The sequence below is a fragment of the Leptonotus elevatus genome, chromosome 5 (assembly GCF_054856555.1).
Source record: "Leptonotus elevatus isolate MCC_2025b chromosome 5, RoL_Lele_1.0, whole genome shotgun sequence".
In the NCBI taxonomy this organism is placed as follows: domain Eukaryota; kingdom Metazoa; phylum Chordata; class Actinopteri; order Syngnathiformes; family Syngnathidae; genus Leptonotus; species Leptonotus elevatus.
Window position 1 is genome coordinate 5,763,251 of NC_141243.1, and position 24,117 is coordinate 5,787,367.

The 24,117-nt window shown below is 41.2% G+C and overlaps 1 protein-coding gene across 3 annotated transcripts; it reads left to right on the top strand.

Annotated features, from left to right (window-relative positions):
• The first annotated feature begins 1,089 nt into the window (after positions 1–1,089).
• Positions 1,090–23,811, top strand: lzts1 (leucine zipper, putative tumor suppressor 1). Of its 3 annotated transcripts, none has more exons than XM_086076403.1 (9): positions 1,090–1,195; positions 14,589–14,878; positions 14,948–15,073; positions 17,966–18,128; positions 18,226–18,611; positions 19,705–19,878; positions 19,964–20,095; positions 20,995–21,189; positions 22,839–23,811. In XM_086076403.1, the coding sequence occupies exons 2-9, from the start codon at positions 14,648–14,650 to the stop codon at positions 23,355–23,357; spliced, it is 1,926 nt and encodes a 641-aa protein (XP_085932529.1). In that variant the 5' UTR covers positions 1,090–1,195; positions 14,589–14,647; the 3' UTR covers positions 23,358–23,811. The 3 variants fall into 3 exon arrangements, with proteins under 3 accessions (XP_085932529.1, XP_085932528.1, XP_085932527.1); XM_086076402.1 differs by having other exon boundaries at positions 1,195–1,340; XM_086076401.1 differs by lacking the exon at positions 1,090–1,195 and adding an exon at positions 12,140–12,337.
• Positions 23,812–24,117: the final 306 nt, after the last annotated feature.

Below are 24,117 nucleotides of genomic sequence, written 5' to 3' on the forward strand. Positions count from 1 at the left end.
AAAGCAGGTAAAGCCACAAGCAAAAAGCGCTGTTTCAGAAAACCTCAACAGTTGTTGTTTTTTTTCAAACACACAAAAGCGCGCACACACACACTTTTGTATTAGCCAAGTTTACACGGACTCTTGTATTCCTATTATAATGAAACAAACAAAATGAAAATGCCCCACATGAACACATCAATCGAAGTAAAAAGGCTGATTCCAAATGGAATTTCATTTCTATTCACAGTCAAGTCAAGTCAAAATTTCTTTAAAATACGACTAAAAAAACCTGCAGTGACATCATCGTTGACAAAGTTGAAAATGGCGGCTTCCAACCAGAGCTGTACAATGGGAGAGCGGTTTTTTTTTTTTACTACTTTTTTCAAGATGTTGCTTTATAACTGTAAAAACAAGCGTGACTCACTAGACGACTGAACTCGATCCCGATAAATCACGCGATGATTTTAGATTGATCAGCGTGTCACTTTGCTGTAAAACGGCCTATTTTGATTAATGGAGTCGTACATGTAAACAGACAGATTGGAATAATATGTCCGAAGATTTTCAATAGGAATGACAAAAAAAAAAAAACGCAGCTACAGTTAGCTAAAAGCTAACCTATGCTAACACTGCACCTCTGCGTACATTTTGGCTGCCGAGTCATTGTCAGAAAAACTCAAAGGTAACCGTAATGTAGATTAGCCCCACTGTTCCGTAAAAAGCGGTCGAATGTGCACGACGGCTAACTCATAGCTTTCCAAAATAGATAACGTAAGAGTTACTTACAATAAAAAAGTGCATTTTACATCATGTCAAAATGAGTGTTGTTAACGTGAGTTGTCAACTCAATTGACAATTATGTGTGCTGTATTGGTTGGATTTTGTATGACTCGAGGGTTGTCTAATCACAAAGAAACAGCCACTCGGCATGCAAGAGCCGGGGGGCCGATTGGGCTTTTTAGGAGGTAAAGGACCAAAGTGGAAAGAGAGTACAAGAGAAGTGCATGCTGGAGGAGGATTTAGTCGAGCGGTGTTTGGACGATGAGTGACGGAGCGGAGTGAGATGGGAATTCACGCGGGGGGGGGGGGGGGGGGGGGCTACAAAGACGCGCTGAAAAGAGGGGGCGGGCACAGAGCGCCAGAACGACTTTATGGAGGAATGTGAGTGTTCAGTGGATGGACTGATTGCACCATAGCACGCGGTTGACAGGAGGTGAGAGGGGCACCGAGGAAAACGCCAATATCATTATCATCATCATCATCATCATCATCATCATCACCATCATCATCATCATCATCGGTCGTCCACTCCATTTTGGGGAAGAGCTTGTCCATGTTTGGGACAGGGAAGAGAGCAGGTAAGTCGCCACAAATATTACATGTTCAAGTTACACTGTCAGTTCTGGCAACTTCCAACTTCAGGAGTTGGCGGGCTCACGTACTTGTAAATTCCTTTGATACGAGTTTGCCTCGCACACATTTCAGCGGTGATGCCCACACTAACGATCGGCATCACGACCGTTACTGGGCAAACCGGTTTTAACGTGTTTCAGTGGTGACCTCAATCATTCTCTGAAGTCTCAAGTTCCTCCTTATCATTTTTGGTCGAGTTCTGCTCCGTTGAAAACTATGTGGAATGAAGTGGCAGCCTATGTGGAAGGCATACATGTTATTGAGGTGTGACAAGGCAAAACGGGCACGTCCAAGCATGTTCAACATTGCTGTGCATTGTCGTTGACAAAACACTGGGAATGTGGCGGGTCTTTGGAGCATGCATTGCACCTGGTGCGATATATAACAAAGAACCCGCATCTGTGAGAGACCCCAACAAATGACGAAGAAGTTGTTATCGCGTGTACTGGTGTGTGTTCTTGGCATGTACACAGTACCAAGACTGACCCGTGAGAGGCAGTGCGAGCGACGGGGAAAATACAAAAAAAAAGCAGAAAGAAGAGCAGAAGAAGAATGACTTAATTCATATATAATATTCATATTTCCGAAACAAATCTTGTAATATTGTTGCGTGTGTTGTCGCTCGAATAGGGAGCTCAAAACGTAAAACATAGTTATATAAGCGTGTAAGGTATGTGAATAGTTAGCTAGGCAGCTAATCGGTATCAAATCGGCATTGCATCGACACCTCTGTCAACAACAAATAAAGAGTTTGCCCAGCTAGCTCGCCAGCTAGCTTAGCTATAGCATACATCTCATAAACGCCACGGCAATAACACATTCAATTCTGTAGAGTAAATTTGACTCTATTTACCAAATAGACTCAATTTTAGAGTAGGCTCAGATTTACACTAGGAAAATAATAAAATAAAACTAAAAGTCACTCAAGTGTTGAGGAACGAACTCACATCCTCCTACTGTTTGTTTATCTCATAGAGACCAAAGACATAATTTTTGGTCTCTTGGAGTTAGGAAGAGTCCATGCAATCCTGATTAAAGTAAGCCATTTTTAAACTAAAAAGAAAAACTTTTTGGAAGTTTTAGGAGCTAAAAGTGGCCACCAGCAAAGGCACTGTTGGATGCTGCTGTACTTTCCAGTTCAATAGATAATTAGTTAAGTGTTTGTGAGGCTTTTATAAAGCGCTTTGGGCACAAACCATATTGTGTAAAAAAAAAGTGCACTCTATTTACGATTTACATCAAACTGGATTTTTCTGTCGGACTACGACGTGGTTGAAGTGCAAAATGTACCAATCAATTCGTAACCCGTTCACCAACGTCGACGCGAAAAGTCTGAGAAATTTTTAAGACACATTCAACAACATTCAACACAAGCTCCTTCCTACTTGGATATAAATTCCGTTCCCCATCACAATCGCCACAAAAGTCCCTGGCTCGGCCGAACCCGGTGCATTGATTGGAAATACTGAATATTTGTAACTGATCAGATTGGAAATGAATTGAATTACTACTGGAATTAGCGCACGCCAGTCAGGATCATCTTGACGCGACATCAGATCATCTTCGAAACAGAAGAGGGAGAAAACGCTCAAATGAGGCCCAATTATCGGTACGCGTTCAGGAAGCCCTTGTTGAATGCAGCTCATTTCTTAAATGTAGGGCTGCATCAATGTCGCTGTTACGACCTCCCGAGGAAGACACTTCTTAAAATAACTGTCCCAAATAGAGCATCCACCCTCATGAGCGAAGTCTGAGTCAGTGAACGTGCAGCCTCACACTCGCTTACTGTATGTATGTGACTTTCATTCTCATGCAGCAGCAGCAGCAGCTTCTGCATTTACAGAGCTTTACATCCAGATGTTCTTACCCGGGCAAACGTGCGCCCCACGAGAGGGAGAAGCCTGCGGCCTTCCCCCCCCCCCCCTCCCCCCTTGTAACGAGCAAGTGAGCACTCACAAGGTCAAACGGCTTTTATTTTCAGGTATCGCCTGAGGCTTATATTTCTCGCGGCGTTCTACCAAATCAAAAATGTTGACCCCCCCTTTCTGAAAAGTGAGCTCATTGTACGTCCTCCTCCTCCCACATTACACCAACCACACACACATACGCACACACACGCAAGCAGATTAGGAGGTGGGAGGATGGTTATGCTCCAGAATGACAACCTTATCACTCGCTGCTCAGCTTGCAGGGTCAATGGGGCCCCCCCGTGCCAGGAAAGGGCTTCATTCTTTTCTACCTCGCTATGCACATATAATGCGTCAAACAGACCGGCATGCTCACTGTATGCGTGTGTATTACATGCTGATTTTTGGATTTTCCTTTTTAAATGCGTAATTTGTGCCTCAAAAGGGGACAATCCTGCAAAAAAACGGCCTGCATTAAACAAGCCACGGAGGTGGTTTAAAAAGGATAAGAAGAGATGGGCAGTAATTAAAAAGTGCAACGTACGTCCACGCCTAAAAATCCACTTGGCTGCTTTTACACTGTAATAAAAGCCCGGGAGCTGAATATTTTATATTATAGAGTGATCAACTTTTACAGAAGCTGTAAAGCTCCCTTTGAAAACACACTGGCCACAAGAATACTTGCTCATTCAAATGAGTCATATGCAAATGTTTCTCAATTAGGGGTGTCAGGCGATTACATTTTTTTTATCGTAATTAATCGCACGACTTACATAGTTAACTCACGATTAATCGCAAATTTGATATCTGTTCTAAATGTACAATAAAATATGAGTTGTCATACTCTTAACATAAAAGTGGAAAAAAGTTAAACAAATAAAATGATGGCTACATATTTTAGTTCTTGATACAGTAATTTCATAATAATTGATGAAATTGAGTTCAAATTAATTAAATGTAATGTTAATTGTGCTGAACTGTACTATAAATAAAGAGTGTGATATTGATTTGTGTTGGTCATTTTTCTGCCACTAGATGGCCTAATTGCATTTGTAAGACGGTGACAGCTCAGTGCATTTTTCTTTTCATATTAAGAGATGTCTAATCTTTAACATGAAGAAACTTGTGAAATTCTGCAAATTTTTTAAATTGTTAAGTACAACTTGACCCCAGTCTCCACAAATATATGCCTTATTATTAAATGTATTATTGCAAAATTTTGACGTGGACGTGTCTGTTGCGTTGCGACTGGAATTCCCCCAGTACAGGCTTTCCAAGTAAGGAGCGGTCATTAACTCATTCACTGCCATTGACGGCCATAGACGTCAAAAATTCATTTGAACTATTTCTATTAGTTGAACATTTTTTCCCACTTTTGTTAACAAGAGTATGAAAACCTAGAAAAACATTTTTTATTGTACATTTACAACAGATGTAAAATTTGTGATTAATCGTGAGTTGAAGTCATGCAGTTAATTACCATCAAAGATTTAAATCGCCTGACACGATTAAAAAAAGAAAGAAAATATTCTTAAAAATTAAGGACGTCAAGCATTTAAAATTTTTAATCGTAATTAATCGCATGACTTCACTAGTTAACTCACTATTAATCACAAATTTTATATCTGTTCTAAATGTATAATTAAAAAAATCTAGGTTTTCATGCTCTTGTTAACAAGTGGAAAAAATGTTAAACTAATAAAAATAGTTCAAATGAATTTTTGACGTCAATAGCTGTCAATGGCAGTGAATGAGTTAATCACGCGTAAAAAAAATTAACTCAAAATTAACACATAAATTTTGACACCCTTAATTACAATCAATTAGAATTGGGGAAATAATCCTTACTTTTTTTTTTTTTTTACCGTGAAGTTCTGTGTGGTATCTTAAAAAAATGAATCCCATAATAAACATTGTACAGCTCAGATGTGACTGACACATTCGAAAATAAAATACTGTAAAGTTGAAAGGTAGCCAACAAAAAGAATTAAAAACATTCGTCAGTTTTTCCTTTTTCCAATAGATCTACCTCGAGCATAACTTTTACGAAAATAAAACCGAACTAATTAAAGAAAGTTTCTTCATTATTCTCCATCTTAATCCTGGCATCTCGATGAATTCACCTTAAAGAATTCTCTTCACTACTTTGGAGGAGGTTTTTTCCCTTGCATTTAATAAATCCAATAAAAGTACCGGTAATGTCATCAGAATACTGTGCTCATGTCTGAACGCCGGTGCATCAATACGAGACGCTTTCAGACAAACTTAAAATAAAAAATAAAAAGAATAAGTAACAAGCACAAGTCAGCATTCGTCACCAAGACATCACCAGTGGAGCAATTAACAGAATCAAAACGTGCAATATGATGTTTCACCTAACAGGGTGCTAGATTTACAAAAGCTTGTCGCGTGCAGAAGAGAAAAAGGGCAGAGGTGGCAAATCCAGGTCCAAAAAGTAAAAACCCTGCCACAGTTTGGCTTTAGCCCCTGGTACTAGCTAGCTAGCTAGCTCCCATGGTGCTCGTTTACCTGCCAGCTAGCACGACAACGGAAACAATTAGAGATAAGGGCAGAGGTGGCAAATCCAGGTCCAGAAAGTAAAAACCCTGCCACAGTTTGGCTTTAGCCCCTGGTACTAGCTAGCTAGCTAGCTAGCTCTAGCTAGCTCCCATTGGCTCGTTTACCTGCTAGCTAGCACGACAACGGAAACAATTAGAGATAAGGGCTGACGGGCTAAAGCCCAACTGTGGCACTTTCTGGACCTGGATTTTATGGTAACGGGTATAGTATATGCACCAAAATAAAGACCGTTAAAAGGACATTCCAATTATTATATCGTTATACCGAGGATCAGTTTAGCTGTAAATGCTCCCGCTTAGGCTCCATTAAAGACTCATTTCCCACTATACATTCGCAGCTGTTAGGCTTATGCAAATGCCGGCATTGCGTAATTAGTGTTTAACCAGCCACACAAACCCAGTTGACTTCCTTATCTATTAATATGCGAGGTGCTTGATTGTTTGGTTGACCCGCCGTCTCATTTGAATGCGTCATCTGAAGGCAATCTCATTTCACCAGAGAGGGCGACGTCACGAAAAACTGGCCCGCTATCAAAGAGGAGGCCAACAATGAGCATAGATGATGTGATAACCATTTGATTAAAATAGAACAGCCATCCTTTGCATCCAAACTCCTTTCCAGTCATCAGTTTATTATGCGGCGTTAAATCTCTCTCATAGGCACTCGGTGCACGTCTTTCTCTTTCAGCCCGAGCCTGGCGCTCCGTCTCGTCACTGTGGGGCCCCCCGTAATGACTATCTGCTATTCTGCTCTTCACCGCTGAACCCCCCAGCTCCCCCCCCCCCCCATTCATGCTCAATCTCCTTTTACAATGCACTAAAAGGATTAGCCAATTAGACGCTATTTGGTGTCATTGTGAGCGCTTCGCGAGCGTGCGATGCGCGGTCAGCGGCAGTGTTAGCGGTGAAAGTGAAAGATGGATGGCTGTCTGTACCCCACACTTCATTCCTATTTGATTTGCCGCTGGAGGTCACATTAGTCATCCCTGCAAGTCAGCCAGCCACACAGATCAGGACATCCGAGTGTGTGTGTGTCAGAAAAAGTGATGGAGTATTACTTCTTAATAATTCAACCCATCATTCTGAGCTTCCCCCATCGTCCTCCTCCTCCCCCCCCCCCCCTCCTCCTCTTGCTCCTGTTTAATTTGTGAGTTTAATTTCCCCCGTGTCATGACTATGATAAGAGGAAGTGCCTGCTTCATTACACGGGAGTCGTCATCAGTTACTTCGCGCGAAACACAGATTGATTCCGGTTATCTAATGTGTTACATAACGCTGGCAGCAATATTTCAAGCATTTTGCATCGAGGCAATCGAACATCACGGCGGATATATCATAAGCATGTCAATACATGGAGGCAGAATTGGAATCGTTTTGCGGTTTAGAATTGGAATCGGAATGTCTGATAAAAAAGTCACTGACTACGTTTAATGTGGAAATTCCGGATTCTGAGTCATTTGGGATAACCCGTTTTGCGAACTGAATTACTCCCGTATAGATATCCCGGTTTGGACGTCATCCCGCCATCTGTATAATTTCTTCCAGTGAATAAAATACAATTATATTCATGTCATTCGCCACACTAATAAAGTAGTCGGTTTCCTCCTCACTCCAAAAGTGCAGTTCTGTGCCGGGTCGCCATGTTTGTTTACCTCTGCTTGTTCTGCACCAAACGCGCGGACTACACGCATATATGTGCTTATATGCACACTGTGACTGGCCTTTTTGCCATAAAGACAGAAAATAACGAGAAAACACCGCAGAGAAAATCAATGTGGTCAAGCTAAGCGCATTTAGCGAGTGGCAACGTAAGATGGCCGCCAAGCATGTAAGTAGTTCCTGTACTAAAGTGTCCTTGCGAATAGAGAACACAAGCCATAGTTACGTTCAAAGGAGGTACCCCGATCGCGTTTATATAACCACATATTCGGGTTGGAAAAGCAGGGATCTTATTCCAACCGTTTAAGAGCATTTGAACATTTTCAATACACACATTTTATTGTCTTCATTGATTATATAGCTATACTGTACACCGAATCTACCACATGAAAGAAGAGACTCTCTCCTTTCTGTCTTTTTCCATTCTTTCATAATCAGTAGAAAAAAAGGTTTTATTGTACATTTAGAACAGATATAAAATTTGTAATTAATCGTGAGTTAACTAGTGAAGTCATGCAATTAATTTCGATTAGACATTTTTATCGCCTGATGCCCCTAATTTTTAATAATCTTTTTTTTTATCGCGTCAGGCGATAATTTTTTTTAATTGTAATTAATCGCATGACTTTATTTGTTAACTCACGATTAATCATAAATTTTACATCTGTTCTAAATGTAATTTTTGTTTTTGTTTTTTGTTTTTCTTACTTAATAAATAAAAGTGGGGAAAAAGAAAACCTAGAATTTTTTATTGTACATTTAGAACAGATATAAAATTTGTGATTAATAGTGAGTTAACTAGTGAAGTCATGCGATTAATTACGATTTAAAAATGTAATCGCCTGACGTCCCTAATTTTTAAGAATATTTTCTTTTTTCAAATCGTGTCAGGCTATTTAAATTTTTAATGGTAATTAAGTGCATGATTTCAATTCACAATTAATCACAAATTTTATATCTGTCGTAAATGTACATTAAAAAAAATAAAAAAAATAGGTTTTCATACTCTTGTCAACAAAAGTGGGAAAAAAATGTTAAACTACTAGAAATAGTTTAAATGAATTTTTTACTTCTATAGCCGTTAATGGCAGTGAATGAGTTAATCAATGAATATGTCCATCCTTTGTTGTAATTTTTCAAAAGGAAATCTAGTGAATGAAAAAACAAACAAACAATGAGCTTTGACATTTCATATCAATATATTATTCGGGATTCAAAGTACCAAAATGAAGTAAATATCAAGCATATACAAGCATCTAAACATGTTAAATGGATATTTCAATGTTAGCTTTATATTGCTGTCACTATTTCAACGGGAACATCCTTGGAAGAATAGATTACTATTCTATGAAAGGACTATAGGGATTAAGTTGCAGACAAACAAAAGAATGAAAAAGAAAGCTAAAAACACAGTAGTAAAATCGCAGTTCAGTAAAAGTGCAGCAGTCACAATAGTAAATTACTAAAGCTGAAGAAATCCCAACCCAAAGAACAATACGGCGGCCGAGAGTGACCTAAAAAAACAGACACTGTGAACCAGATAGATTATACATGCATCTGTTCAAAATTAACATACAGACAGTGAGAATTAAAGCGGCGCCATCTGGCAGTGTGGAGGTACAGTGGAAAACTTTCATGGTTGTTTTGCGAGAGGGGCAGGTATAAATCTCACGACGTGCTAGCACAATGCTGCCTTCCACTGGCTGTGCTAAAAACGATTGGCTATGCTCTGAATGTGTATGTGTGTGAGTGCGTGGAGAGGGGGAGGGGGGGGGGGATTGCATCGTGAGCCGGACTTGCTTTGTGTCAGGCGGGTCAGCGGGTGCTCAAAAGCTAAGTATGATACCCCGCTAATACACACGGAGAACCCCCTGCTTCGACACAGATGTGACAAAGAAGTGCAAACACTTTTGTACAGATAAACGAGGAACACGATCATCCCTCGCCGTCTCGCCGAAGCGCTTCTATCACGCCGACCGCCCGATGCAATATTAAGTACTTAAACACTCGTTACCGAGAACGCGAATAGAAGCATACAAGAGGGCCGCAACCTGTACAATTGAATGAAAGACTGATTTTAGGCTCTCATTTTAAAATTTTAATGATATTATTGTCAGTTGTTTTAAGGGCTTGAACCACCAGCGACGCTCTTAGTCATTATTCTTCAGATGACTGAATCGTCTTTTCGGGAGTGAAACATAACCGAAGAAACAGCAATTTTGCATTTGTGTCCTGGTAGAAATGTCACTGTCGAGTAAATTTAGAGATTTATTTGTAAATACATTATACATGTGCTACGCAATTGTGTAGATGTACTTTACTGTAGCATTCAAATGTTTCAACTTTTCACCATTTGTTTTCATGACTTTGGGGGGATGGGGGGGCGGGGCTAAAACGGCACCCAGTGAAGCCCCTCCTCCACTCTATATCAACTGAGCGCTTTCATTCATATCAGCAGTTACCCAGCATGTTTGTGAGTCATTTAGCTAATCCACTACTATTTTGTGCAGTTAGCTGGCTAACTATGTTTACACATCTTTTCTGGATGCCACAATTGAAAGAACAACCAGGTGTTATTCAGTTTGTGTTTTTCAAGCTAGCGGAATAAGTTGGAGCGTAAAGTAGTGCGGGTATATAACTAGCAGGACATATGTACGCTAATGTGTGTCATGTACTGTGACTGTAACCGTCCGTAGTACGGCAAAGCGCCACATGATGACTCACAAGCTAGTTTTTGGCTAGCGCTAATGTGTGTTGTTGACATTCTGCTGTTTCAATTTAATTATAACTGTTTAGATTAGATAGATAGTATAATAGCGACTGCCGGTGGGAGGGACAGACACACACACACACACGGAGAATCCATGGCGATTGGCTGTATCTTGTGTCGTCCAGAAATTTCTGTAAAATAAATCCTTCGAAGGAACTGTTCACCGATCTCCAGTCTGATTCTGAAAATCAACATTACAAACACGCGGAAAACTTAAGGATCGTTTTCCATCAGTGTCATGTACTGTGACTGTAACCGTCCGTAGTACGGCAACGCGCCACATGATGACTCACAAGATAGTTTTTGGCTAGCGCCTCTCTTTGCAGCATGGAAAGCCTTGGAAAAGACCCAGTGGGATATACGGTATTCCACACCAAAGCCTTTAAGCGTATGCATTTCCACGGCTCAAACATGTAGGGATGTGTAGACATAAGAAATATTCAAATTTGGCAGGGTTGTTAGCATTCCTCGCTATGTGTCAAATTTAGAAGACATTTATGTTCACTTTACGGGTATTTGAAGACTTTTTGGGAGATTTCATCAATCAAAAATTCCCTCGAAAAACTCTCAAGTACCTATGGTCATTGTTGAACATGATCATTTTGCGTTGAAGCAGTTTGGGTGACGTCCATGGCGCGTACTTTGACAAACTCCCTATGGGAAAAGTCAAATTCGCAGGGGCGTCAAACTTGTTTTCATCATCACAAGCCCTATTGTTGCTATGGCTGCCCTCAAGGGGGGGGGGGGGGGGGGGGGGGTTATAACACACACACCAAAAACACAAGAGTTAGACAAATACGTACGCTGATCATTATCACAATCTGGCCTGTATATGTCCATACACACAACGATACTGGTTATTTTTTCATTTTACATCACAGTCACGGAGTTCGTGGCTCGGCCCAACTTGGTGTTGACCATAAACGTAAGAATTTAAGATTGTAAATTTTCGGTACGTGTGTACTATTCTATTCTATTCAGATTTTTCTTTCAACCTCAGATCTTACTGGCTGTCATTATATTGTGCAGGTGTTCCTATAGTCAAGGGAAAAAAAACATAAACAGAGGAGTGGTAGTGCGTCTTATTCTAAGAGTGTGAAAATCCTGCACATAAAAATGTTCTTCCCAGATAACATGATGTCACCAAATGTTCTCCCCATTGATTTCCTCCTGTATGGCCATGACAATGAATCAGCAGATGTGTTGCAAAAGCTGTCTGTTTTCTTCACATTAAGCAGAAAATATAAGCCCGCTTGCGACATCTATAGCCCGTTAGATTTACACATGATTTGTCCGCACCGCTCCGGGACCATCAAATACAGTATATCTTCAATTCTTTGTTGTTTTTTTGGCGAACACATCATACGTTGCCCTGCCGGACTCCAACGCGGTAAATCACACTAAGAGTGAAACTCTTCCAGCTCCTTCTCCATTGTGAGGTCGAGTCCTTTATTTAACACTCAAATATGGTCCGAGGCCGTTTGGGGGGGAAGAATACATCAACGGGAGTGCAACACAAAGAGCGGCACACTTCAACACACAAAGAGTAAGCAAGCAGCTTTTTTTTTTCTCCCCTCCTTGGGCTGAAGGCTTGTTTGCTCAGTGTGGGTGCAGGGCACAGAGCAGGAGGTGTCTGGGTGACAGTGGTGGTGGGGGGGGGGGGGGGGTTGTGCACGGGCGGATCTTTTGTGAGGGCCTCGAGTTAATCACTTGAGCGGCACACGTCGCTTCTGAGGGTGCACATGTTGTACACTTATTCCCCAGGGGGTGGTGGAGGGGGGACGGGGGGACGGGGGGGGGGGGTGTAAAGAGGGAGGTCCCAAACACAAACACACACACACAAATTCCATTTACATGTCAGTTATAATGCAAAGCTGACCCCACCCCTCAACTGCACATTATCAGACCCTCTGGGCCTAGTAGCATTTTAGCGTTCAAGAGCGTATTGCTTGCGCACGCGTTGGGTCGTCACATGCAAGACTGGACAGATCGCTCGTGTGAGGCCCCCGGTTAGAGATGGATGCTCAGTAAGTAAAAAAAACTATTTCTGTGTTTTTGCGCGAGTGTGATAGTGAAAGCTGGAGCAACCACAATGGAGGGCAACACAGTCATGACAATGAAGTGTTTACACTTTTTATAGATGCCAAGTTAACAACATTGTTTTGCTGTGTGTAATATCGTCTTGATTCATGGATTAGATGGTGGAATTCTGGATGATCTTTCCTCTATTTTCACAACAATCAGACCTTTGTTTTCTTTTAATGACTTTTTGTGTAAAGGTTTTTTTTTCTCTGCCTTGTGATGCTCCCCCATTATCTTCCTCCTCACTGCATTTCATTGTGATGCGGTGTCTGCTTATTGTTTTCTCCTGATGATGAAAATTGATCAGCTATTCATGCTTTTCCTCTACAAGGCAGTCAAATGACAATGGCGGCGGGCCACAATATTAGGTACACCTGCAGTAAATCAATGATTTATGAACACGAGAGCTGTTTTTGTGAGGGAAAAAAAATGACGTTTTGATTGATACTGTCAGAGAGGTTTTCATTTCTTTTTTTAGGCAACAAACAAAGCTTAAATAAGAGATGAGCAACAATAATAAAACAAATATACCGTATCTGCTCAATATGTTTCTGTATATTTTATTACTTTATAGGGATGCGCGATACCAATACTGTATCGGTATCAGGCCGATACCCGTCCTTATTTCAAGGCTTTGGTATTCGTGCTGGCCGACCGTTCTATGATCAGGAAGCAGAAATAAGAAATTAGAAGAATAGAAAATTGCCATTAATTTCATGCAATTTGACGGGAAAATGCTATACAGTATTGGGATAAATAGGTCTGCCCTTATTTTGGGGGGGAAATTTTAAGTGCACTTATATCTGTGCTTTTATCTACACCATATGGTGCTTTACAAAGGCTCACATTCACCCATTCACGTATGAAAAGTACTAGTGGTATCGGTAGTTGGCGTTGGTATCGGTGCCTTCTCAAGAGCCGAGCACGCGTCTCGTACTGGTACCGGTCTGGAAAAAAAGTGTTATCAAACATCCCTACTTAAATGCACATTTACTAAATATTGATTTATTTTCTAAAGGACAGTTGTTCATTTAAACAACAGGCGGTAAACCCTGAAAAAAAAATGCAAAATTATACAACGTAGAAATGTGAAGAGATGAGTTGATGTTTATTATTGTGCGTATAGCTTATGGTATGAGTTGCCCTAAAATAATATTAGAGGGGAAATCCAAGTGTTTCAGAACTGCAGGGTAAAGCAGCTCACAGGTACTCAATAATAACAGTACTACTGAAAATACAATTAGCATTATACATTTTGTGTATATTGTTTTTAATAATATTTCTGATCATATTCAAAAAAAATAATGTGCATACCTGTTTATCATACAGTGTGTGACAAAGTCACTATAGTTTACACTACAACAAATGAGTGATATTAAATTAATAAAATAATGAATAATGAAGTTATGTATTAAATATATATCAAAACCATAATCTGTATAAAGGCATTTGATGCCATGAATTGCATCTCATTAAATTGTAAGTGTACCTACAGTGTGTGTTGTGGCTGTGCGTCCTCCACAAACGCCGCCATGCGTCCAGTAATCCTAAACGACCCTTTTAAGTCAAATGTGATGTGATTAAGTACACTTTAGTCCAAGCCTTTGTTGCTGTGGTCGTTATAAAGTGGTGAGGGGCTGAGGACCAGCTGGTTTAAGGGGGGGGGGGGCTCGGAGCCTGATAGCCACCACTCTCCACTGTGGGTCAGATCATGTCACAATACATCTGGGGCTCCATCTTTTACTGGGGATGCACAACATCACTTGCACTGCTGCGAAATTATTCATGGGCAAATTGCAAATGAGAATGTAAACATCAAGAATACATGGCTGTTTTTTTCAGTCAAACGAAGGCCAAGTATTAACCAAATGTTTGCGAGTGGTCAGTCAATATCCTAATTTGCTGAAAAGTCGAGCACAAAGGCCTTTTGAGTCCAATCCAACGGTTAAGCCATAAATCTAGACACACAAAGCCGGGCAGGGAGCCAACACGGGATATTTTTCTTTTTTTATACCAGCGTGTTTGCTTTGCAAATGAAAGCACACCTGCTCCAGATGTCGCTTCTCCACCGAACGGGAAGCAATGAAGTTAAATAAACAGCAGTTAAAATTGCTTTAAAGGCATGCATTTTATGAGGGGGGGGGGGGGGGGGGGAGACTCATTTACAACTTTTAACTTCGATGCGCTATTTTGCAGATGAACTTCTCTGGAGGGTCATGAGCTGAATCACCCCCCCGTCATTTGCCCGCGGGAACATGGGGAGCGTCAGCAGCCTCATCGCCAACGACGAACCCAACAGCAAACACGGCAAGGCAACGGAGTTGAGCTTGAAAAACAGAACGAATCCGCCTCGACGCAGTGGAGGTTGCAGCCTTGATGGCTTACTGAAGTGCAGCTTCACTCAGGCCTCCTCCTCCCCCGTCCATCTCCCGAAAGGCCTCTCGCAATCCCGCTCGGGACGAAGCGAGGACTTTTTTTACATCAAGGTGAGAGCTTGTGTTCTTTTTTTGAATGACACGCACATGATATTGAATGATATATGCGCTTCGCATAAGGTGAGCCATAAACCAAGGCCAGCGCACCGTAGAGGAGGATCAATGGAAGATTGCATCAGTAGACGGAACAGAGAAGAGAAATCTGACGAGCGACCGAAACCGACGCTCATGTCAGGGACTGATGGGGTAAGAATGAAGTGATCGATTGTCATTATTCATACAGAGTGCATTTAATTGGCAAATGTTGATTTTTGTCGTTGCATTTATTCGTTTAAGCTGACCATGTGCCTGAGACAGTGTTTATCAAATCAGGGACTTGGGCAGAACAATAAATCAAATTTGAATCGACGTCGCAATGTAGTAGAAGGCAATTTTCCACAATTAGATTTTTCTCAAAATCTCTTCGCCAAATTACGACCAAGTGTTGCATATTTTAATTTAGCAACCTCTATCGGCCATGTGAAATAGCGCAAAAATCCAAAAGCGAGACTCGAACCCGATCCGTCCGGTCCGAAGAGTGTTTATCAGACTGAGCTATTGTTGACTACATGTTTTTTAGCGGTCAACAACCTCACTGTGCCTTTTATCAATCCCAACCATTAAGTCTCCTAATTATCTAAAGACATAACGTGTACTGCTGCACAATCGCACTGAAAGCCTCATTCTAACCCCAACCATTAGTCCGTGACGGCAAATTGACAAACATGGCCGATAGAACATGGCCGATAGAGGTCGCTAAACTACAATATATAACACTTGGTCGTATTTTGGTGCATGGTAAAACGACCAATATGGACGTTTTTGTTGGAGGACTGCACCTAAAGAACTGTCCAGTCAGAGCAATTGATCAAGTCTCTAAGTTACGAGACATTTTGAAATATACTAGAAATTGACTTTAAAAGTTATAAAATTGTTGGAATTTCCCAACGACAATGAATTAACCCCTTAGATTTAGTTTTAAACGAATAGCCTATGATTGAACACTTTATGCCAGCTCGGGGTTGGCGCCATGATCAGATAATCAATTAATTGTCTCTTGCGAGAACAATATTTAGCATCTCAGTAATGCAGTAGAACCATGCAAATTGGCACCAAAAAAAAACCCTGTAATAACATGATGACATTATTGTATGGATATGACAGCATATTTCAAAGAGCAGCAGCAGTCGGTACTGTATAAGCAGCTCACGTGTATTGTAGAATCGACAAGAAGTAGCCTTGCCTCGGAATCTGTCTTCCCAGTGCTCCATTATGCTCAATTAATGAGTCAGACTTCATGAATGCACTTGCAGTGCAATGAGTGCAAAAAAAAATTAATTATATATATATATATATATATATATATATACATACTCCCCGCAACGTTTAAGATAGAAGTCTCACAGCAGGTAACAGACGTTTCTCACTTGTGAACCTCACCATCTTAATAATTACCCTTTTCCAAATGAATACCCTGCAATGCCTTGATCTACTCAGGGAAGTGATTTGAGAGCGCCGAGAATAAGGCGGTGAAATGACCTTCTCTAAAAGCTTGATATGCCTCAGGGCCCCCAGGCCAAAAGTGTAGGGCATAAGAAGCAGAAATGGGAGATAGATCAGGGGTCCAATAGAGCTCGGTGGATAGGGAGAGAGAGATTTTTTTTTTTTCATATCAAAGAAGGCATCCCATATCCCAGTCATGTCGTCGGTGAGTAGGAATGCTGAGCTCACAAGCGTTCCCTCTTTACCTCAGCATCCCATATTATTAACAACCTAGTAAAGGGCTATTCATCTTCCCTGTGGCAGCATATGAGGGGTGGGCGGTGGGGGGGGGTGCAGAATAGAGGAGAGGGAAGCAGAAAAGGGAACGGAGGCACTATATGGTACCACTTGTCTTTCTTGGACAATACAGATAGAGAGAGACTGTGACGTTCAAGCTGAGCATTCACATTTTTCTCCACAGTATAATGCAATGCAGAGCTACACAAACACGAGGGGTTACAGTAGAACACTATCAATTTGTAGTTCACAGTCCAGAAACATATTGGGTTAGGAAGGGACTGTTCACACAAGACCGCTGTAGTTCTGGCTCGAACAAAGCTTTATAGTAGTATTTGTGTTCATTGCATTGCAGCAGAGCAGAGTCGCATTCGTTCCATCCATCCGTTTCCTTATCCTATATAGGTAGCTTATCCCAGCTGACTTCATGGGGAAAGTAGTACTACACCCTAGAGTCATCTCCAGTTAATGACAGAGCGTGCGCACAATGCAGCGGGGACAAACAACCACTCACAGTCACATTCACACCATCGCCGAGTGAGAATTGGACCCATGCTGCATGCTGGGAAGTCAGGCCAGGCCAGTGGGACCATCAGTGGCGAAATCAAGTTCTGGCATAGTATGCATATTGAAGTACAGTGCAGGAATCTGCGCCAAACGAATCCCTTCTAAACACCCAAAATACGAACGGACACATACGATCTTGGGAGAAAGCGGTCTTCAAGTGCCCACTTCAAAGATTTGTTGATCTCCCCAGCCGACTTTCTCCTCCGCCCGTAGAGGTATGCTTGGAGTTCCTTATTAAATTGTACTTTGCAGGCCTCAACCTGCCACAGGACTCAAGCTAATCTACGTCTTCTTCCGCCACGTCAAGAGCTATCACTTCTTAAAACGTGCCACGCTGCACCGGCTTGCATATGCCTGCGGAGATGCCAAAACCTGCCGGCATAGATTTAGACCGTGCCTCGTTGCCAGGGACGAGCCATGGGCATGAAAATAGAGCAGGTGTCAAGCAGACCTAGGCCTGGTAGGAATTTCCTAATGTAAGTCCATACTAAGTCCGTTGGGACGAGCTCGACCTTTCCAAGCTTCCCTGTGGATGGATGGATGATATTGTGCCCGAATCTGAAGAAAGTTAGTTGCTGGGATTTGAAGCTTTGCATTGAGACACATCCTTGGCTCTGTGAGGCATGCGATGACTTGCATTTTTGTAAGGCTGTCAGCTAAAAGGAGTTAGTGACTATGAAAAAAAAAAAAAAAAAAAAAGGGGTTGGAGGGCGGGGAGAGCATTTCTGACAGCGTGTCATTTCACTCTTCTAGACCACTGCTGAGAAGTCGCTGGTCCGATCCACTGCATACAAGCCTTTAATTCCCAGGACTGTATCCTCCGCAGAGGCGCAACGCAACAGCCTGGACCACATCCTCGGCCAACTGGACAAACCGAAGAGTCCGGATAACCGACATAAACAAGACACATCCTCTGGTCTATATCTAGACAACACTGATAAACGTCAAAATGTTATGATGTGGGTTGAATTCCAGACATCTCTTAAATGATTCATCCCCACCTTTCCTTTCAGGGAATCTGTCAGACTCTGGCCGTAACTCCATGTCAAGCCTCCCCACCCACAGCACCAGCGGTAGCCTAAGTGCTTCCACAGGCCCTGTCAGTCACAGCGGTGGGAACTCCGCTGCCGTTAACTGCCTCCTCAAGGGAGTCCAGCCCAATTTGTCCCCCTGGGTGAACAGCGGTAGTCGAGACGGCGGTTACAGGGCTAGTTTGAGCCCGGGGGGCTTGTCATCGAAGGCTCACGGTGACGGTGGCTCCCCGCTAGCTTCGGATGGGCCGAAACGTCTCTCCAAAACTGTGGGAGGGAGTCGGTCCCCTCTGACGACAGATGAGTCACTGATTGAAACATTGGAACAAAGACTACTAGAGCGAGAGAATGAGCTACAAGACTTACAGGTAAGTACTGAGCTCACAACACTAAATCCAGCTAAATAAAGCAAACGTCCCCGTTTTCTTTTCGACTTGTCCCCCCCCTTAAGGGTCGCCACAGCAATTAGTCATCTTCTGCATCCGCCTCTCTAATACCGACAGCCCTCAAGTCTTCCCTCGCTGCAATCAGCTTTCTCTTAGGTCTTCCTCTCACTCTCTCTCTTCAATGGACGTGCTCAAATCAACCATTTTAACTTTGTCCCCAAAACATCAAACTTTGGTTGTCCCTCTAGTGAGCCCATTTCTAATCCTCTCTGACAGAGGTGGGCACTTGCGTCTCTCAAGACAAGGAAACCTCTGCTGGAGTGTCTTATGTTTCATTTATTAACAAGCAAAATGTATTTTTTATAACCAATATGCCGCAGAAAAGTAAAACTCGGGACTGTATAGACATTTTAGGACTTTTTACAATGAAAACACTCAAAAATGCATACCGTACTGTACTGAACGAGAAATACTGTTAAAACACTAAAACAAATGATAGTATAGTATAGATATCTCATTTTTGTCGGATAAAAAGCTATTAAGCCGTAACAGCTTTAGTATCACTTTAACCCTGGAGAACCCAAGAACCCTTTTCTTCTTTGGAAAATTATGAATTATACATTAAATGACTGCTATAAGTTCACTGAACACCAAAATATATGTTTTTTCAATTTTAACCCTTTTTTTTTTAAACTAGCTCAGAGTTGCTAATTTATCAAAATATATATATAAAACATACTCCTAGGCATTCTGCAACATGATATGAAATAGATTAACAAAAAAAACAAAATGTTACCATCTGATGGTTTGCTGAGAAGATGGTTTTGTTTGGATTGATTTCCAGCTCAACAAAATTGGCATGTTGCCAGCCATCTTGTCACCACCACTCTGGCTCATGTAAGTGCAATATTCATCCACTAGATGACCCCATGCAGGGGTCAGAAGTGGCACTCTGGACTTTTGAAGTTAAATTTGTAAATTTGAGTAGCAGAATTTATCGGGGCCAAATTTCACCCCGTGGGTTCTCCAGGGTTAAACATCTTTGCTGACATTTCTCCCATTAAAACAACAACAGGTGAGCTGTGAGGTGAAGGAAGCGGCCACCTGCAAGTTATTCGAGGAAAGACAAAAGTATTGCGCTGAAGAGATGCAAGAGTTGAACCATCGAAGCTCCACTTCATTACAACAAGCCTCGCAGATGGCCGCCAATAGCCAGGAAGCGCTGCAGCTGCAGGTCAGCCAACTCCAGGTCAGACCAGCTCAACCTTTAGCCAATGAGTCACGTTGGGACTAAATGGTGCAGTGTTGATCATCAAGGTTTGCATCGTGTACAGGCGGAAAACGAGAGACTCAAGGAGGATCTCGCGAAGCTAAGCCGAGAGAGGGACGTCACGGAGCGAAGACTGAGGGCCTGTGAGGAGGAGAGCACGCAACTCGCTCCAACGCTTGAGGAAACTCAGTGGGAGGTGAGACACGACTGTGGAGTCATCAGGCCATTACAGGACCCTTTTTTTTTTTTTTTTAGTCTCTGTAAAGTGAAAATTAAAATGTTAAAAAATGTGTACCCTGCTTAAATAAGCATCTTTGGTGACATAATTGGATGTTCAAAACATCATCCAAACATCTCCCAATCGGTGAAGAAAAACATATTTTTAATGAAATCTAATTATATTACAATAAGATATTCATTCACCAGTCCATTTTCGACAGAAAATATGTAAATTTGACACACCACGGAGAAAAGTGTTGTGATCAAACCTGACAGATTTGCATGAATGAAAAAAAAAAAAAAAAAAAGCAAAGTGTATAAAATGAGGCTTCAAAAAACCCAAATCAAACATAACACAGGGCTTTATTTCACGTCCATTCTTGTGAGACCTTGTTGGTCAATTGATACAGCAGTGGAGAGCGCCTGCATAAATGAGCACATCTGTTCGATTTCCTCAGTAAAGGAAACTTAATTGACTTTTTTTGTAAGACTTCTTTTCACAGCGCTCATCATCTCTGTTGCCACCTGGGTGGGCAAATGTTTGTGCTTAAGGGCCACATTTTGAATTTTTAAAGCAGACAGATGGGCCCAGTCATGTGTTAGCTAATATATATATATATATATATATATATATATATATATATATATTTATTTATTTATAAATGTATGTGTGTGTGTGTTAAGAAAATGGATGAATGGATATTGTAACTTCTAACTGGTCACAAGCCGGAAAATACACATTTCAAAATGCAAGCAAGTGGTGAATAATAAATATTTCCAAAAGAGCAATACTTGCTGCTAAAATACTTGAACAGCCCCCAGTAGGTTACAACACAGACAACAGAAGACACTGTGATCTTTTGTGTCCCGATGTAGGTGTGCCAGAAAGCAGGAGAGATCTCCCTTCTGAAGAAGCAGCTGCGAGACAGACAAGACGACGTCAGCCACAAGCTCAATGAAATAGTCAGCCTGAGGGCACAGCTGAAGGAAATCACAGCGAAGGCAGAGACGCTCGAAAAGGAGAACAAAGACGGCGGCGACAGGCTTCGATCCCGCACCATCGAAGTGGAGGTGAGGAGCTTCCTTTGGAATCCCGTCACACGGCTCGGGTTCAACTTCTAAAAGAAAATGACGACTTACTCGTGTTACTATTTAAGATAAAAGTGCTTTTGTAAGAATGCCAAGTTGCTGTTAGGTAGGCAAGTAGACTTGAATTGAATGTTTATTCAAAAAAAAAAAACTCAGTTAACTCAGTTTTATTTTGCTTCCGGTTACGTACGACCTTTAATAACCTGCAGCCGAACGTAGCCACTGCCGTGAAGATAGACAAACGTGGACTAAAGGTACTTTTGCTGTCAGTTTTACTTGCTTGATGCTTGTTGGAGAAATCTCAAGTAACTCAGAGCAAAATACGCTGATCAAGTTTCCTCCAGGGCGCCTCGCAAATCAGCCCTTCTGAAGTGTGCTGCTTGTGGGCACAATTAAACCTAAAAATGAGAAGTTTTGAAGTTTGTTTCTATAAGAAAAAAAGACGGGGCCTGTAACGCTGAGTCCATTTTTTACGACGGCGTATTAGGGCCACATATAAATATATATTTTTTAGAGGGTTGGGGCAATATTCAGAGAAAAAACTCGTAAATTTGCGACTTTACTAAGTGGCAGATTTGCGAGAAAAAAACCTCGTAATACACGTAGCGTTGCTATAGTCTAATGTGAGGATTCGTCGGTGGTTAATGGAACACTGTTTATAAAATGAAAAGTCAGGATGGAGACGGATTCATTTTTAATTTAAACTGTACTCGTCATACACGGCATCTAGAGCGACAGCACTTCCTGTTCCCCTATCAGCTGACTAAACACTAACCAATCAGAAGCCAGCATACTTTAGGTAAACGCAAGTGAATGAGCGCAGCAGATTCGACACATCAACTTAGTTACTTGTACAAAAAAATACCAAAATGTATAAATGTGTAAATAATAATTCTGGAAACATAAATGCACAAGTAAATATTTATTTTAACAAATTAACTTAAATGCTTGATCCTCAGGGTGTGGACCTTTGCAAAGCGAGGCGTCTTTGTCGCTGGCAGCACCCAAGGCTTCAAAGTGTGAATGCTTAACATGATACGGTTAAAGCCATTACCATCTCCTTATTTGAAAACCCAACTGAAAAGTATTGGCACAAACATCCGAGTAGTACGCTACGTGTATTTCTCGTAAGTTTCAGGTTTTTTTTCTTGCAAATCGGCCACTTTATAAACTCGCAAATTTGCCACTTGATAAAGTGGCAAATTTACTAGTTTTTTCTCGCAAATTCTTTACCAATTGGCAAATTTGAGAGTTTTTGTCTAAAAAAATAAAAAATAATTATACGTGGCCCTAATGCGCCATCGTACATTTTGATTGTTTTGTTCAACAGGAGAATCCTTTTCCAGGATCAAAGAAAGCTATTAGGACAGTCTTTTTTGAAATTCTAAATATACTTTTTACAATAATTTCAAGATGCTACTCGAAAGTAAATAGCTCTTACAAAAAAGTTGAAGCAGAAGTAGAAAAATGCGATTAATCGCAATTTATCGCGATTAATTACGGAACATTGTTCAATTAATTAGCTACAATTTTTTTAATAGCTTGATAGCAAAACTTGAAATACGTTTGATGTTACCAACAAGATCACGGCACAAATTATTTTTCATTAAGTCTGTTTTCTTCCAATTTAGGTGTGCCAAAATGAACTCCAGCGCAAGAAGAATGAAGCCGACCTGCTGAGAGAAAAAGTGGGCAAACTGGAGAAAGACTTTGAGGGAAAGGCCAAAGACCAGAAGCCCCGTCAGCGCACTTCGCAACCTGAGCCTTATGGCCACACACAAGACACAGAGCGAGTAATCGCCGTGAACAAGCAGAGGGAGGAGCCTGAGGGGCAAACCTCCACGGAACTCCTCCAAAAACAAGTGGAGAGACTGAAGCGGCAGCTCAGTGAGGAGAAGGCGGCTCAGGAGAGACTGGCAACCAGTTTTGACCAGGAGAGGCGCTCGTGGAACAAGGAGAAGGACAAAGTCATCAAGTACCAGAAGCAGCTCCAGATTAACTACTTGCAGGTGCACAAGAAGAACCAGGACCTGGAGCGGCTCATGAAGGAACTGACTGCTGAGCTGGAGGCCCGGGCCGAGCTGGGCTTGGATCTCAAGTACAGCTCAGGGTTACAGACCTACGATGATGTCATTGCCACGGAGATATGACTGCCTGCTTTTTATTTTTATTTTTTTACACAAATGTCTTGCCAGCAGACACTGGAGGTCTTTGCCAATGCTAATTATTGTTATTGTAACTCAGAACATTTCAACAAGCAGATGTTTTAGTTTTTGTGACATTTAGTTAAATGAATCAAAATGCAAAATATATCATTTTGTGTTATAAAATATTAATTTATTGAAGGTTAAAAATAATTTTTGAATGCTATTTTTTGTACGCAGCAGCTTCTTTTTATATTCAAAATCATGTTCAGTTTACTAAATCATATGATAGAAGCGCACATTATTATGAAAGTTGCTTTAAATGGTTCTACATCAATAGTTGAATATTGGATGAGGGCGTTTTCAATGCACAGAAATGACAAGATTCCCACTGGAATATATACAATAAAAATCACATTCATGTCATTGAGCTTCAGTAAAACAATTGAAGTGTTGTAAATATTGTATTTTGTTCCTCTTTTAACACGGTAAGTTTATTTTACTCCTGACTAACATTGACCATCAACATGTTGTTTAACTCATTCACTGCCATTGACGGCTATAGACGTCAAAAATTCATTTGAACTAATTCCATTAGTTTAAATTTTTTTTCCCACTTTTGTTAATAAGAGTATTAAAACCTAGAATTTTTTTTGTACATTTAGAACAGGTATAAAATGTGTGATTAATCGTGAGTCAACTAGCGAAGTCATTCAATAAATTACTCAAATAAAATAATTGCCAGACGCCCCTAATTTTTCATAAT

Excerpts from the sequence above, each read along its gene's own strand:
- lzts1 (XM_086076403.1), top strand. The coding sequence starts at position 14,648 with ATGGGGAGCGTCAGCAGCCTCATCGCCAACGACGAACCCAACAGCAAA. Across the intron at positions 14,879-14,947 it reads AGGACTTTTTTTACATCAAG|GTGAGCCATAAACCAAGGCC; the intron begins GTGAGAGCTTGT and ends GCTTCGCATAAG. Across the intron at positions 15,074-17,965 it reads TCATGTCAGGGACTGATGGG|ACCACTGCTGAGAAGTCGCT; the intron begins GTAAGAATGAAG and ends TCACTCTTCTAG.